This window comes from Lipotes vexillifer, unplaced genomic scaffold (assembly GCF_000442215.2).
Source record: "Lipotes vexillifer unplaced genomic scaffold, Lipotes_vexillifer_v1.1 scaffold324, whole genome shotgun sequence".
Classification (NCBI taxonomy): Eukaryota; Metazoa; Chordata; class Mammalia; order Artiodactyla; family Lipotidae; genus Lipotes; species Lipotes vexillifer.
This window is the reverse complement of record NW_006791816.1, coordinates 234,647-251,150: the sequence shown is the minus strand read 5'-3', so window position 1 is coordinate 251,150 and position 16,504 is coordinate 234,647. Positions and strand designations below refer to the sequence as shown.

The 16,504-nt window shown below is 39.9% G+C and overlaps 1 protein-coding gene across 1 annotated transcript in view; it reads left to right on the top strand.

Moving 5' to 3' along the window:
- The first annotated feature begins 246 nt into the window (after positions 1–246).
- Positions 247–16,504, top strand: part of BAZ1A (bromodomain adjacent to zinc finger domain 1A) — a 96,105-nt gene continuing 79,847 nt past the window's right edge. The window contains exons 1-2 of the mRNA XM_007464812.1: positions 247–660; positions 11,375–11,653. Coding sequence (XP_007464874.1) covers positions 548–660; positions 11,375–11,653 — 392 coding nt within the window. The 5' untranslated portion in view covers positions 247–547. The remainder of the gene's footprint in view (positions 661–11,374; positions 11,654–16,504) is intronic.

Below are 16,504 nucleotides of genomic sequence, written 5' to 3'. Positions count from 1 at the left end.
TTTGTAGTTGAGAAGGTGGAGAAGTGGCAGCCGGCGTGCTTGCAGGTGAGGGGCTTGGTGGGGTCGCTCGGGAGCCGGCCGGCGCCGGCAGAGAAGTGTAGGCGAGCGGGGGAACAAAGCGGAGCTGCGCCGGGGTCCGCCCGCAGCGAGCTACCTCGCGGCGTCGGGCCGGCCGGCTGCGCGCCGAGCACGTTCCGAGCCCCGCGGCCGCAGGGGCTGGGGGAGGGGGCCGCCGCCGCTCCCGCACCGCCTGCCCGCGGCTGGGCGTTCGGCCCCATTGTGAGCCGGCAGCCGGGCGTGCGGAGGTGGGGCGGCTCCGCTGGCTCAATACCCCGACCGCGACAGGAGCGACCTCAGTTCGGGTGGCAGCCGCAGCACGTCAGTCACACAAAAGGCAGTCGAGCTTCCCCCGGCGCGCGGACTGGCCCACGCCGCCGCCGCCGAGCGCTCCCCACCTTACCGGCTTTCCTTTCCCTCCAATTTTGATAGGGAAGCGGGGCCGGCGCGGGCGGCAGAGGGTCCGGGTGAGCCCACGGGCGGACACGAGATGCCGCTGCTACACCGAAAGCCGTTTGTGAGCCAGAAGCCGCCCGCGGACTTGCGGCCCGACGAGGAAGTTTTCTACTGTAAAGTCACCAACGAGATCTTCCGCCACTATGAGTAAGGCCGGGCCGGGCGCGGGGGGTGCGAGGGAGTGTGGGGACTCCCTCCCCAGCATCCTTTTGTCTCTCTCCTTTTCCAAGACCCGGGTTTCTGGCGGGGCGACTGGAAAGTGACGGGTGGTCGCGGGCCCGCGTTTCTCTGGCCCCCGAGTCCGACACGGTGACTGCGCGGGGCCCCCGGGAGGCCCGACCGGCCGAGGCGCGCATGGGGAGAGCCGGCCGGGGCAGAGGAGGCTGGGGTCCCTGGCCGGCCGCGGGGACAGCTTCTAGTCGCGGCAGCCGCCCGGCCGCCGAGCGGCGGAAACTCCCCGCCTCGCCCCTCCCCGCCGCGGCCACACGCGCGCTCCGGGGCCAGTTCCGGGATCCCCGCCCGGCGGCCGAGGGGATCCCCGCTCGGGTCAACGGCATGGAGCCGCGGTCCCCCGGTCCGGGGAGGGAATCCCTGCCCCCGGGGGCAGGAAACGGCCGGGCTGGGCGTCGTTTCCTCGGTCGGGAGTGGAGCCTGACGTTGGAGCTGCCCAGGGATAGGGGCGGGGGTGGGGTGGGAGCGGAGTTGAGACTCCGGGGAGGGGCTCCCCGGCAAGCCCGGGACGCTAGAGCCTCCGCCGGCCGCCTCTGGTCCGGTGCGGCTAGGCCTCGGAGTGTGCGAAGCGAGCCGTGCGCTCTGTCACCGCCTCTTCTCGGTGACTAACTCCCGGCCCCGGGGAACTCGGCGTCTCCGCCCCCGGGAGACCGGGTGAGGAAGAAGTCGGGACTGGGCGGGGGAAAAGGAGGGGGAGAGAGCAGGGCCCTGGGCGCCCCCTCGTTTTCGGTTTTGCGTAGCCGGGAGCGCGGCGGTGGGAGTTGGGGGAGGGGGCGAAGACAAGTTCAACTCCAACCCCAGCCAGCCTCCTCTTTATCCCCCTGCGCATGGGGCCGCCAGACATGTGCCACTCGCTTTTGTTTTGACAAGAATCCGGAGCTGCTGCCTATGTAGTTTCAACCCCTCAATTTTTAGTCTCTTGCCTGGTTTATCCCAAGAGATCCCCTTGTCCCGTGACACCAAGTAACGGGGCGTTTTAGAGCTCTGTGTTTAAACAGGATCTCCAAGTGAGAACCTGAATTGATCAATCGCTGAAACAGCCTGATCCTCCCTTTTTCTTATGCTTTATCCTCTCCACTCAGAAGGAGTCCCTTTGTGACTTAGAAACCAAGTGTTATAGCAACCAAATAAATTGTGTGTAGGAGGCACCTTTTCTGTGCGGGGGCTTGCTGGAGGGAGGGCGTTAAGCAAACTCAGCACCTGTCTGAGAAATGACTAGTGAAGTTAGGACAGTTCCTTTGAGCTTTTATTTTAAGCAAGGCTTCTTTTTTCTTCGGCTCCACAGGAGTTACACGTAAACATGTCATATCTAGAGAAGTTTTTCAGCAGGCAGTACTTTTAAATAGGAGTCCACATCTTACTCTGCTCCTGTACAGACTTGTTTTGTTACTCAAATTGAGTTCAGTCTTGTAACTACTTAAGTGAATTTGGATTAAGTAACTTGACAAGGATGATGTCTTACTTTTAAAGAAGATTTAGGTTAAAATCCTTGGTAATTCTGAATTTTTTCAAGAAGTTGTATTTAAAAGCACCAACAAGATAGGAAATGGGCTTAAATTTAAACTTTTCTTCTTTTATGTAAGCAGTCTTATCTTTTTGAGACACTCTTCTCACTTTAGAAGGGAGCATAAATATGGCCCCTAGCCTCTGAATTTGAACACTTTTCAGATACTTAGTTTCTTGATGATAGAGGAAGAGATTTTTGGTATTCCAAACCTACCTTCCATTAATGTTAAGGAACTGTGTCCCCTGTAGTCTTATGACATTAAAATTAAAATGTTTTAATTTTGTCCTTTGTAGTCTTATGACATTAAAATTAAAATGTTTTGTTTTAATTAAAATGTCTTTGCTCTGTGCTGAAGCGTTTGGGTTTTTGGAAATTGCAAGCAGTTTAGGAGAGGTGATTGGTTTGGGAGCAAAGATATTTAATCGTTTACCCTGACCAAAGCAGAACTACTGATGTTCTTAGCTATTAACGTTTATGACTTTGAATTGGCACAAAACTGGAAGAAGACTGCCATTTAATTGTGTTACAATTTGGATTACTTTCTCTTAGATGATTACAAAGAGATCTTTCTAAAAATGCGTTCATGGTGGATGGTATATGGTGGTCTGCAGATTATGGTAATCTGACCCTTGCCACAAGTCTGGAGAAACTATGAAGGAAACATCTGTTTTCACTAATTCGTTAACTCACAAATTGGTTTATGTGAATTTGTTTGAAGATTATCCTTTAAGTACATTATCTTGAATATTTTTCTTTTGTATTTGTCTGAAGATCACTATGCTCACCTATTTGCTCGGGTTTTTGATTTCTTGAATATAACTTTCTCTAATCAGTCTCAGAGTTTTACTACACCTCCGCACCTTTTCCACTTCCCAGCATAATGCAAAGTAACTGCCTCTAACTCTGGTTAGTACAGGTTGCCAGTGACCTTTTAATTGCTAAATAGTGTTTTGTGTGTCTTACCTGATATTATAGCCTAACACTTCCTCCTTTGTCCTTCTAGCAGCAACGGTCACCCTTCATTTTATCTAGTGTAACATCTGCAGTTATTGCACGATAATGCAATGTATTTGTTGCATCACTTTTTCTCTTTTCCTAGACCCTGAATTCTTTGAGACAGGGACTATGACAAAGATGGTTACTTGGTGATTATACAGTTCAAACTCCTTTATTTTGTTTGTTTGTTTTAACTATTTGCTCTTTAATTGCTAGCTCTTGTTTGACCTGCTTTCCATAAATAAAGAAGACTCATTAAAAATAGCACATTAACTGTAGGTGAATGCATAAGCTAAAGTGCAAAAGAATGAAACTGGGCCACTGTCTTACACCATACACAAAAATTAACTCCAAATGGATTAAAGACTAGAACGTAAGACCTGAAACCATAAAACTCCTTGAAGAAAACATAGGTGGTAAGCTCCTTGACATACATCTTGGCAATGATTTTTTTTTAATTCAACACCAAAAGCAATAAAAGCAAAAGTAGACTAGTGGGTGGGACTACGTCAAACTAAAACGTTTCTTCACAGCAAAGGAAACCATTAACAAAATGAAAAGGCAGGCTATGAAATGGAAGAAAATATTTGTAAATCTTATATCTGGCAAGGGACTAATATTCAAAATATACAAAGAGCTCATATAACTCAATAGCAAAAAAACCAAAACAACTTGATTTAAAAATGGACAGAAGAGCTGAACAGATATTTTTCCAGAGAAGATATTCAGAGAGGCAACAGGTGCTCTACATCATTAATCATCAAGGAAAGGCAAATCAAAGCCATAATGAGATATCACTTCACACATGTTAGAATGGCTGTTATCAAAAAGACTAGAAATAACAAGTATTGGGGAGGATGTGGAGAAAAACAAACCCTCATGCACTATTGATAAGAATATAAATTGGTGCAGCCATTATGGGAAATAGTATGGGGGTTCCTCAAAAAATTACAAACAGAACTGCCATATTGATACAGCAATTCCATTTCTGGGTATTTATCCAAAGAAAATGAAAACACTAATTCGAAAAGATATATGCACCCTCATGTTCACTGCAGCATTATTTATAATAGCCAAGATATGGAAGCAACCTAAGTGTCCATTGATGGATAAATGGGTGAAGAAGATGTGGTACATATACACAATGGAATATTATTCAGTCTTAAAAAAGAATGAAATCTTGCCATTTACAGCAATACCTGTGGACCTCAAGGGCATTATGCTAAGTGAAATGTTGGACAGAGAAAAGCAAATACCGTATGGTCTCACTTATATATGGAACCTAGGGGAAGAAATATAAGAAAAATGAAGCTCGTAGATAAAGAGAACAGAATAAAGTGCATAGTTTAATCTTTTAAAGGAGATAAAAATTTATTCTGTAATTTAGTTAGCAGACAACAATTTTGTTTAAAAAATTTTTTGTCTGTGGATTGTTCAAATAAGGAGCAGTCAAGTCTGAACACCAGAAATTCTAGATTTGTGGGCTAGGAAAATGACTTGTATTACCTAGTGACTTTAATCTCCTTAATAAAATGACTTCTGTTTTTAGGCATTTAGACTCTTGGAATTGGAATGTATTTCCCATCTGTGAGTGAATCACACTTTTCATATACAATGTAGGAGTCTCTTCCACAACATCACTGACAGACCAGCTTATGTTTCCACCTGGCTGTCCAGTGAAAAGTGTTTGACTAATTTATAAAGCATCCTGTTTTCATTGTTCATCAGCTCCTCAACTTGTTAATTCAGTCCTTTCAACTGTCCTCTTTTTACAGATGAGGAGGTTGGGATTGAGGAAGGAAGAGTAAGTCCAAGATCAGTTCAAAAACGACCTATCTAGCAATTGGTGACACTAGAGTTGTCACTCACATACCTAAGACTCTAGAGTTTGTGTTCATATTTACCTTCACATAGTGCTTATTATAGAGAATTCTTCCTAATGTTTGTTAAAGTTTGCATAAGTATGCACCAAAAACATAGGGGTATTGCTTGGAATTCAAGCTGGCTGCCTAGATCTTTGTGAAGGTACCATTATCTACAGTCTGCTCAGACATTTGATTTTTTTACTACACTCCCAAGTGATTAAATTCTAGATACTATATGTAAAAACCAGAATGCCATTAATTTATAGGGAAAAGTACCCTTCACATAGACCAGTCCCCAAACTGATAATAAGCTATGTATGAAATCTAGTTATTATCAGAAGGCCCTTTCGAGATCATAGGGTTTCAAGGAGAGTAGGATAATCTTAATAGCTGGCGTCTTCAAATTAGATGTTCAGCTCCTCTTTAGGAATAAGTCTGCCACATGGCCCAGGTATTTGGGTCTATGAGTCCTTTTTCTGTGGATGGTATAACAGAGATTCCTAAATACTTTTTGTTTTGTTTTGCATTTTAACCTTTTATCTGCTTAGCAGGCTACCATGTTTCTTTTCTGCAGACGGAATATATCTATCAGTTATTTATAACACACCACTCTAAAACTTAGTGGCTCAGACGGCCATCCATTTTGTTTGCCCACTGTTCTTTGGGTTGACATTGTGGTTTCTGCTCGTCTCTCTGTGCTCTCTCATTTAGGTGAAGTCAGATGAAGTCAGGCTTGGCTGAGGCTAGATGGAGTAAGAGGTGGCCTCAGTCATATGTCAGGGACCTCAGCTGGGATGGCTTTGTGTGTGTGTTTTCCAGCTTCATTCGGGTATAATTGACAAATAGAATTGTAACATATTTAAAGTGTACTATGTGATAATTTAATATACTGGGATGGCATTTCTCACCATGTGGTCTTTCATCCTCAGAAAGCTAACTTGGGCTTCTTCTTCCAGAGACCTTGGTCTCAGAGTTCCAGGAGGGTGAGAGTAGACATCTCTCAATGTCATTTCTGTATTTTGTTGGTCAAAGCCAATCTCAGCTCCAGCCCAGATTCAAGGGGTGGTGAAATAGGCTCTACCTCTTGTGAGAAGAGTGTGAAAGTCATTTCTAAGGAGCCTGCACACCTTCAACCCTCTTTGCAAATAGTCTACCACTATGCAGCTGATAAGATTTTATACTTGGGTCATCCAGATTGGATTTTGGATGTTCACTGATAATCCTTCTACAGTTAATCCCTTTTCCTACCCTCCTTCCCAATGCCAAACTTTCTCTTTAAAGATTCTCAGGTCTTATATGTGTTCTTCTGACATTGTTGCTCTACCATACAGGTTATTCTTCTGTGTATTCTTCTGGGATCTCTCTGCGAATAGGGTACCTAAACAGTAAGAATTGATATGTTTACTGAGTGCACAAATAGTATGTTGGGCATACTGTATTATTTAATTTTCATATTAACTGTTTATGGAACACATTGTCCCCATTTTACAGAAGGGGAACCAGGTTCAGTGAAGTTTGTATAAATTACCCAAGTCATATTGTACAAGTGACAAAGCTGAGATTCAGATACTTTGCTTTCTTCTTCCCATTCACATGTGTACTTTCTCTTTTTAGATACACATAAAAGTAAATGTGGACTGCCGATGAGAATATATTTGCTTATTCTTGACACTGTACTTTGGAAAGTCTTTGGAGATGCTGAGATAATTTGTCCCCCTCTAGTGAGAAATGAATGTATGTCTATAACACAGTGGCATAAATCACATACGTTCTGAGGAGCCAGTGTAATGGAAACATAGAAAATGGAACTGATAACTGCTGAGGAATTGAGGAAGCCCTCAGATAGGAGATAACATCTGAGTCGGGTCCTGAAAGATGGAACTATAATGTTTCACCTTTGTTGATTTCTATTTAAGTCTTCATTGTCTAGATTTTAAAAATCTGTATTGCTGTTCCTCACCTTAATGTCATCTGCAGATTTTAGGAGCCTGCCTTGTATGTCACTATCTAAGTTTGTCTGAGGCAGCACTAAGTAAAGTGCAAAGTAATAGTAAAGTGTTTTTTTAAACTAAGCTTTATAATTGAACTTTCCCCCTCACCATTTATGAATAAATGTAATAAATGTAATTTTCATCTAGCAGTTATTTCTCCCTATAAGGCATGTATAGTCTGCCATGCCCATGATCACCTAATCTCCTGCTCTTGTAACCCCTTCAGTGAAGGAAATTGTTAGAACAACCCATGCTGTCTTTTAGCAATTACTACTTTTCTAAGCTTATAAACCATACTTTCCTTCTCTTGCGTACCATATGCTGTTTTAGTCAGGAATTGTGTTAGTTTTTAACCTATGGCTGCATTTCTCAGTTACTAGTTATTTTGTAGACAGAGGAGTTTGCTTATGTTCCTTAGATCTTTTCTGCAGTATTGGGCTGTATCTTTCTTACCTTGCTTTACGTCTAGTTAATACATTTTGGGCCATTAAGTAAATAGAGTATGCTTTGCATTTATCTTTTCTGAATTGTATTTGGTTTCTGGTTTTTATGTCACTTCATTCTTAATCTTACTCTCTTAGGTTTTTAGTTTTCCAAATACTCAGCAAGTTAACAGTATGTTGCCCTTTGTTCCTTAATTTGTTGACTTTATTTTAGAAGTGTGTTTTTACCAGTACTTGACCTCCTAACTCAGAAGCAATTTTTCCTTAAGAAATAATGGCAAAGGGTAGAGGTCATCAAACTTTTTCTTAAAGGGCCAGATAGTCAATATTTTAGGCTTTTCAGGTCATTAGATGTCTGTTGCACCAACCCAACTCTGCAGATGCAGTGAGGAGGCAGTCATAGGCAATACCTAAAGATGTGGGTGTGGCTGTGTTCCAGTAAAACTCGAAAAACAGGTGGAAGTCTGGATTTGACCTCCGGGCCAGTAGTACGCCCATCTCTAGTAAAGAGGATCGTTGAAGGAATGTAGCAATAAATTGGAGACATAATAACCTGTATTAGTCTAAACTGATGTAAAATAGTACTTTGTGTTTTATAAAGTTTTACAATAATAAAAATGTGCTGCTTGTAAAATTTTCGTTATTTATATTCTTATAATATTGAAATTGAAGAGGCACTGTAACCTATCCCCTAGAGTTCAGCATTATTAAAATCCTACGCATTTGAATGTGTATGTTGAATGGGTGAAGAGCAGAATATAGAAGTGGAAGTAAGTGAAGGTATGTAATGTTAGAGATGGTGCCATGATGAATAGGGAGTGATGAATGGGGAGAAGTAGCCTTGGGCTTTATTTCCCTTGCTTTAAAATGGCCACTGTGAAAGAAAATTCCAATACAAATTAATTTAAAAAAATGGCCGCTGTGGTAGTGTGTCCTGCCTCCCTCCTCCTGAGGGTGGATCTTTGTGCACAGCAGGACTATAATGTAAGACCTTTGTAGCATAGATAGACACAAAGGAAACAAACAGAACAAACACTTTGCAGGAGGCTCTGGGAACCTGGGTGAAGAGGGGTAGCTGTACTGTCGCTGGTTACTGTCTATCCACATGTTTAGTGGAGGTTTGTGGCACTTGTGCCATTCTTCTCCTTGGTATTTTGAACAATGGTAACAAATCTAAATAGTGTTTATTGCAGCTGAGTCTAAAATCTGTCCCCCTGCCATGGCAGCAAATACCCCAGGCTATCAAATACCCACCTGCTATGGCTAGAGTTGTGCTCTCCAATGCAGGAGCCATTGGTTATTAAGAACTTGAAAGGTGACTAGTCAGAATTAAGATGCGCAGTAAATGTAAAATACATACTGGATTTTGAAGACTTGGTACCAAAAAAAAAAAAAGTAAACTATTTCAATATTGATTACATATTGAACTATTTTGGAATATATTGGGTTAAATAAAATATATTAATTTCATTAGTATGTCTTTAAAACTTTTTTAATGTGGGCACTAGAAAATTTTAAATTATATGTGTAGCTAGCATTCTACCTTTGATAGCACTAGCTTAGAGACTAGTTAATGTATAACATCTAGATTTGAAATATATTTTTCTTACAGTTGACCATGGATAAGGAGGGCTGATGGTAAAGTTATACACAGATTTTTGACTGTGTGGAGATCAGCACCCCTATCCTCCCCTCCCCCCATAGTTCAAAGGTCACCTGTAGTACTAGATAAATAGTTTAAATTATTAGAATATCTCACACACATTATATATGTGGCTTGGGAATCTGTGTTTCTAAAGGAAAAAGTTTAAAACTTTTATAAAGCTTTCTAAGTGAACTGCAGTTTTAGGCAGTAAAAATTAAATAAGACCTCTTTCAAGATCCATCCATTCATTCATTTTATTCTGCCCTGTTGATAACCCTCTATGGGGTATGTCTGTTGCCTCTCACTTAGTTATTTATCTGACATAGATTTTATTATAAGAATCAAATTATATTCATTTTTTTTCTCTGGCATTTTTTTCCCTCAACTCCACTTTTCCTTTTCATCCTAACTCTTCATGCCAGTTCCTCCCAAAGATGTTCTAGCATTTCTTGATCTTTTGTGCCTGCCTCTCCTCCTTCCCTTCCTCTGAATTCCCGAAGGATATCTGCTTCTGTTTTGTAAAGATAATCACTTTTTACTTTGTATTTTAATGATATACACCCATTATCCCCATTACTAAATGGTAGGGTACATACTTCAAAAGGATTTCCCTTGTACTGAGTTAGTCATGTAAGTTGACATATGTATATTATCTCTTTAGATCTCATTTATGTTAAGGTATGATTAGTTTCTCTTTACTTCCATAGATTTCATTTTTTGTTCTCGTAGAAACTACAGACAAATATGCAAATGAAACTATCTTAATGGAATTACTCCAGATCTTCTTTGGAGATCAGACTACTACAGGGGTAACCTGTACAGATATACTAACAAGGAAATAAACATGTAACAGTTTTAATAATTTTTAGAATGATGAGAAGGAAAGGGGTATTTCAGGAAGGAGAAAAAGTTAGAGAATAGTGAATTATGTTGGTTACATATAACTGTTGAAAAGTAGACTGAAATATAGAGGCGGGCAAAATATTTACCCATATCTTAACCACTTAGAGGCAACTACTGTTAATCTTTTTGCATATGTCTAGCCTTTTCTGTTTAAAAAATATTTTTATTATAAAAACAATATGAATACATGCTCATTATAAAAATTCAAACAATATGGAATTATTTAGAATAAAAAATTTTCCTCTTCCTTCCTTCCCAGTCCCTCCCTTTCTCCATAGGGAACATCTGTTTATGGTATTTGTATAAATACGAACATTTGCATGTTTTTGCTATTATTATAATTAATGGATATGGAATTATGTCATTCAGTGATTTTGAGTTTTTTTCTCTTTAATATACCTTAGAAATCTTTCTATATAGTAGATCTCTTGCATTTTAAAAATGACTGAATAGAGTTTTTGAAAAGAAATTAGTGCTTATAGTAAGAAATCCTAACAGTGCAGAAAAGCAGTGGGTAGAATGGTCCCTAAGTCCCATCCTCATTCTATAGCTGTTACCTTGATTTTTGTATAACATTCCAGGAATGTTTTATGCTTCCTTAAGTTATCTTTCTCTACTTTCCTTCCTTCCTTCATTCTTTCCTTCCTTCTACCCTTTCTTTTTCTTCCTTTCTCTTTTTAAATTTTAACACAGGTGGGACCGTATTATATATATTGTTTGGATAAGCTTTTACTTTGAAAAAATATGGGAGGGAAGCAGACTGGAAAGTTGTTTTCCCTGTTTACGTTATTTAAGAACTCTCCTTCTGTTTCATGACTGATTTTTCATTATATGAAGTACTATAATTTATTTAACTTTTCTCTTATTATTTGATGCTTAGATTTCCCAGTTTTCCACTATTATGTTAAAGCCTTTCAAAATTCATAGTTAAGTGCTTGAATTGACAATGTTTTGACTGCTTTGGAACAAAAAGCTTAAAAATTAGAAGGAAAAAAGAAAGGTTGAGTTTATTTTGTTTCACTTCAGTTTCAAAACTGATAGAAATCAAAGTCCAATTTTGGCTGAATGTACCTGTAAATTGCAAAATATAAATGTCTAGTTTAAATATACTTTTTCTTATGTTTGTAATATTAATGTGTAAGTTGACCATTTACTAAACTTTGGTTGAGTTCTATGAGTCTATGTAAAATTTTGCAATAAAGGAACAATCCTTTATCAGCTTTTAATGTAAAATTTGTGAAATGATAGGTAATGGATTTTTGTTTTTGTTTTTTAATCAGTGACTTTTTTGAACGAACCATTCTGTGCAACAGTCTGGTGTGGAGTTGTGCTGTGACGGGTAGACCTGGACTGACTTATCAGGAAGCACTTGAGTCAGAAAAAAAAGCAAGACAGAATCTTCAGAGTTTTCCAGAACCACTAATTATTCCAGTTTTATACTTGACCAACCTTACCCATCGTTCACGCTTACATGAAATTTGTGATGATATTTTTGCGTATGTCAAGGATCGATATTTTGTTAAAGAAAATGTGGAAGTCATTAGGAACAATGGTGCAAGGTAAAGTACTTTTAATTTTTTCTTTTGTTATACATACATTCACATTGATCAAATTCAAAGTACACACAGGCATGAACTGAGGAAAAGCTTACCTTTTACTCTTTTCCACCTACCATGTTACCCTCCCCCAAGATAGCCCTTGTGTTAAGTTTCTTATGTATTTTTCCAAAGCTAATTTTTATATAGACCACCAAAAACGTACATATGCGCACGTGCACACACACACACACACACACACACACACACACACACACACACAATCTCCTGCTCCTTTCAACGCGAAAGGTAACATACTGTAGTTTATACCTTTTTTCACTCAAAATATCTTGAAGATTAGTCCATTACTTTATAAACCACCTTCCCTTTTTTATTTATTGTATGTTCTATTATATCGAAGTTTCACCTCTATTTAAGAGTAAAAAATCTTAAAGATATCTGCTGTGTTCTCATTACGTTACCTATTAGTTTAAATATGCCTGTATTTATTGCTGGGTTTTAGTAGTTCTTTGATAAGATGAAGACTGAATTTTATATACTCTACTAAGTTCTCTCCTCTTTTACCCAGGTCTTCAAGAAAAAAGTGGGTTTTTCATATTGCAAAGTTAAATTGAGTTTATCTATGGCACTAAATTAAAAAGTATCCTTGCTTTCCTGAAATCTTAAGCATTTATGATTGGCTAGTCACTGATATTTATTACAGTAATCCTTATTTGCATTAAAACTTTTTATAGCCTCCTGACTTTTGAGGCAGTGACTATTTTGGGATGCTTTTTCCCCTTTGTTAACCTGAATGAAAATTTTTTTCTTTTTGAATTTTATTTTTTTAATATTTATTTATTTATTTATTTGGCTGCATTGAGTCTTAGTTGCGGCATGTGGGATCTTTCGTTGTGGCGCATGGGCTCTTATTTGTGGCATGTGGGCTCAGTAGTTGTGGCACACAGGCTTAGTTGCCCTGCAGCATGTGGGATCTTAGTTCCCAGACCAGGGATCGAACCCACGTCCCCTGCATTGGAAGGCTGCTTCTTAACCACTGGACCACCAGGGAAGTCCCTCTTTTTGAATTTTAAACTTTAGCAGTCAAAACTTACTATATATGTTCTTAATTATATGTCAATAATTATGTTCTTTATTATCTTATTTTGGAGAATCATCATGAGTTTTTATGTAATTTTAGAATAATGTCTTTAATGTAATCCATTTTAGTTATTAAATGCTACTCTGCATGAATCTTAAAAATCCAGGAGGTATTAAGATCTGAATTTGCTTGGATTTGATTTTGGTGAAGAATTGAAGTTCTTTTTTTTTTTTTTTTTTTTTTTTTTTGCGGTACACGGGCCTCTCACTGTTGTGGCCTCTCCCGTTGCGGAGCACAGGCTCCGGACGCGCAGGCTTAGCGGCCACGGCTCACGGGCCCAGCTGTTCCACGGCATGTGGGATCTTCCTGGACCAGGGCACTAACCCGCATTCCCTGCATTGGCAGGCGGACTCTCAACAACTGCGCCACCAGGGAAGCCCAAGAAGTTCTTTTTTTAATTGTAGAAGCAACAAATGGTAAAAATTGAAGGATTTTTCATTTGTCTCATGACTTTTGGGGAAAAAAATCTTTATTTTCAAGAGGAAAGATTGATATGTCACCAGTAATCCCACCAAGAACATACCAATCTATATCACCAAAATGAATAATAGGGCCTGTTTGGGGACCAGGACAATTTTTTTTTCTCCTTATAGTCATTGTTTTATTTGACTTATGCCAAAAGTGTTTTCTAACTTAAAAATCATTGGGATACGTTAACCTTTAACATTAGGTTAAATATTGCTTACATCTAGAAATATAGTTGTTCAGTGTTTTTTGTATAGCTTTTTTTGGTTATACCTTAAAAATGGGCTTCAGATAGTTGTAGCTTTAATGACAGTAGTAAACTAGGGTACATTGTAGAAATGGGAAATCGGAGAGTCACAGTTTTATTGATTATTCATTAGAAACATACTTCTTCAGACTTCCCTGGTGGCACAGAGGTTAAGAACCCTCCTACCAATGCAGGGGACACGGGTTGGATTTCTGGTCTGGGAAGATCCAACATGCTGTGGAGCAACTAAGCCCGTGTGCCACAACTACTGAGCCTGCACTCTAGAGCTGGTGAGCCACAACTACTGAACCCTCATACCACAACTACTGAAGCCCATGCACTTAGAGCCTGTGCTCTGCAACAAGGGAAGCCACTGCAGTGAGAAGCCCGCACACTGCAACAAAGAATAGCCCTCGCTCGCTGCAACTAGAGAAAACCCGTGTGCAGCAATGAAGACCCAACGCAGCCAAAAATAAAATAATTTTAAATAAAGAATCCTAGGGGCTTCCCTGGTGGCGCAGTGGTTGAGAGTCTGCCTGCTGATGCAGGGGACATGGATTCGTGCCCTGGTCCGGGAGGGTCCCACATGCCGCGGAGCGGCTGGGCCTGTGAGCCATGGCCGCTGAGCTTGCGCGTCTGGAGCCTGTGCTCTGCAATGGGAGAGGCCACAACAGTGAGAGGCCCGCATACCGCAAAAAAAAAAAAAAAAAAAAAGACTTAAAAATATGTATAAAGAATAATGATAGAATAAGGGAGTAATGAATAAAACTTCAATAAATACACATTCAACACTTGGTTTTAATAGAATACCTTTATCTTTGATGTTTGTTTATAGTTGGGGAAAAGATTTTTAGTTTTATGGGAAGCAGAATTGTGTGATAGTGAAGGGTTTAGGCTTTGGAGTCTGACTGACCTTGTTGGACAATGACATCCTTTCAGATTATTGTGAAACTAAAATGAGAGTGTGTGTGTGGGGTGCACATTTTTGAATTGCTATATAAGTAGAATATAGTGGCATTTTACTAGGGGAATAATGCTCCTGTTGGCCCAAGAGGGTTATATGGAAGTTAGTATTTTTCTTCTATTATTGGCTAGGTTTTCTATTATTTTATATTATAATTAAGCTTCAAGCCTGACTTGAGATTTCTGCAACTTTCAATACTAGTTCCTGCATACACCTTTATCCTTTCACCTTTTTAACTTAAATTTCTGTTAAAATAACTTAAATATGTAAACTTGACTAGATTTCTTTTGGTTGGAGTTGTACCTCTCCCATCTACGTACTACTGGTGTAACTTTTGGGGAAGTTATTTAACATCACTTATCTCTTCTTTGTGTATGTAGTAGAATTATTGTGAAGATTGACTGAGATGTTGTATGTGATGTTCCATGCACACAGCAAGTATTCAATAAATGACAAGTAAAAAGAGTCTGTCTTTTTCCATTTTGATTTTTTTGGTTCTCTGTCATGCTTGTAAACTCTTATTCTGTTACACTGATACGAGGAGAGGACTTGGCATGATGTTTTTCATTTGGAAAGTGCTCTAGACCCCAAGGAACATGTGTCCCTTCTGGCTTCACATCTGCTTGTGTAACTTTGGGATGAGTTCAGTTTTGAGGTGATGATGCTAGTGATAAGGTTCTGGCGTCCTCAGGGGGTCAACTAGGGCAGATCCAGCTTCAGTGCTGAGAGAAGCTCCAGGTTGAGTTTCCTCAGTATCCCTTTTGACTTTTATCTGCAGGCTCCTGTGGCTTTTGTATCTGACTGTGGCTTGAGGCTTATCCTTACAGGGCTTATTTAGAGAATTCAGTGGATTTCTCCCAGTGGCTGAGAAATAGCAGGCACTTACTATCTTCATGGGATCCATAGGATCCACAGTATGAGATGTCTGTGCTCCTACTCCCACTTTCCACTCTTTGAAAGTTAGAATGTGACGTTAGAAGAATTTGCTTCCACAGGACATACATCTCCCTCTGCTTTTTAAGTTAAATGTGCTTTATTGAGATATTCACACACTGTAAAATTCGCCCATTTAAAGTGTACAATTCAGTGGGTTTTAGTTATGTGATGATTTCCACTAATTCCAGAATATTTTCATCACCCCAATAAGTCCTGTACCAATTAGCAGGCCCTCCCCACTGCACTCTCCCCTCAGCCCCTGGCAACCGCTAATCTGTTTTCTGTCTGTGGATTTGCCTATTCTGGACATTTCATATATGCGGAATCATAAAGTATGTACCTTTCGGTGTTTGGTTTCTTTCACTTAACTGTAATGTTTTCAAGGTTCATCTGAGTTGCAGCATGTATCAGTATTTTATTTCTTTTTATTGATAAACAAATTCTACTGTATGAATCTATCACATTTTATTTATCCATTTGTCAGTTAATAGATATTTGAGCTTCCACTTTTGGACAATTATAAATAATGCTGTTACAAACATTTCTGTACAAGTTTTTGTGTGAACATGTGTTTACAGTTCTCTTGGGTATATACCTAGAAGTAGAATTGCTAAGTCATTTGGTAACTCCATGTTTAGCATTTGAGGAATCTCCAAACTTTTCCAAAGCAGTTGCATCATTTTACATTCCTACTAGCAATGTATGAGAGTCAGTTTGTCCACATCGTCATCATGCCATATGTATGGACAATTTATTATTGTCCGTCTTTTTTATTTTGCCATCCTAGTGGGTGTGAAGTGGTATCTCATTGTAGTTTTGATTTGCATTTCCCTAGTGACTAATAATGTTCAGCATCATTTTATGTACTTATTGATCATTTGTGTATCTTCTTTGGAGAAACGTCTTCTCTGGTCCTTTGCCCATCTTTAAATTGGGTTATTTATCTTTTTATTACCGAGTTGTAAGAGTTCTTTGTGATTTGGGATATAAGTCCCTTAGCAGATATATGATTTGCAGATATTTGCTCCCATTCTGTGAGTTGTCTTTTCACATTTTTTTTTTTTTGCGGTACGCGGGCCTCTCACTGTGTGGCCTCTCCCG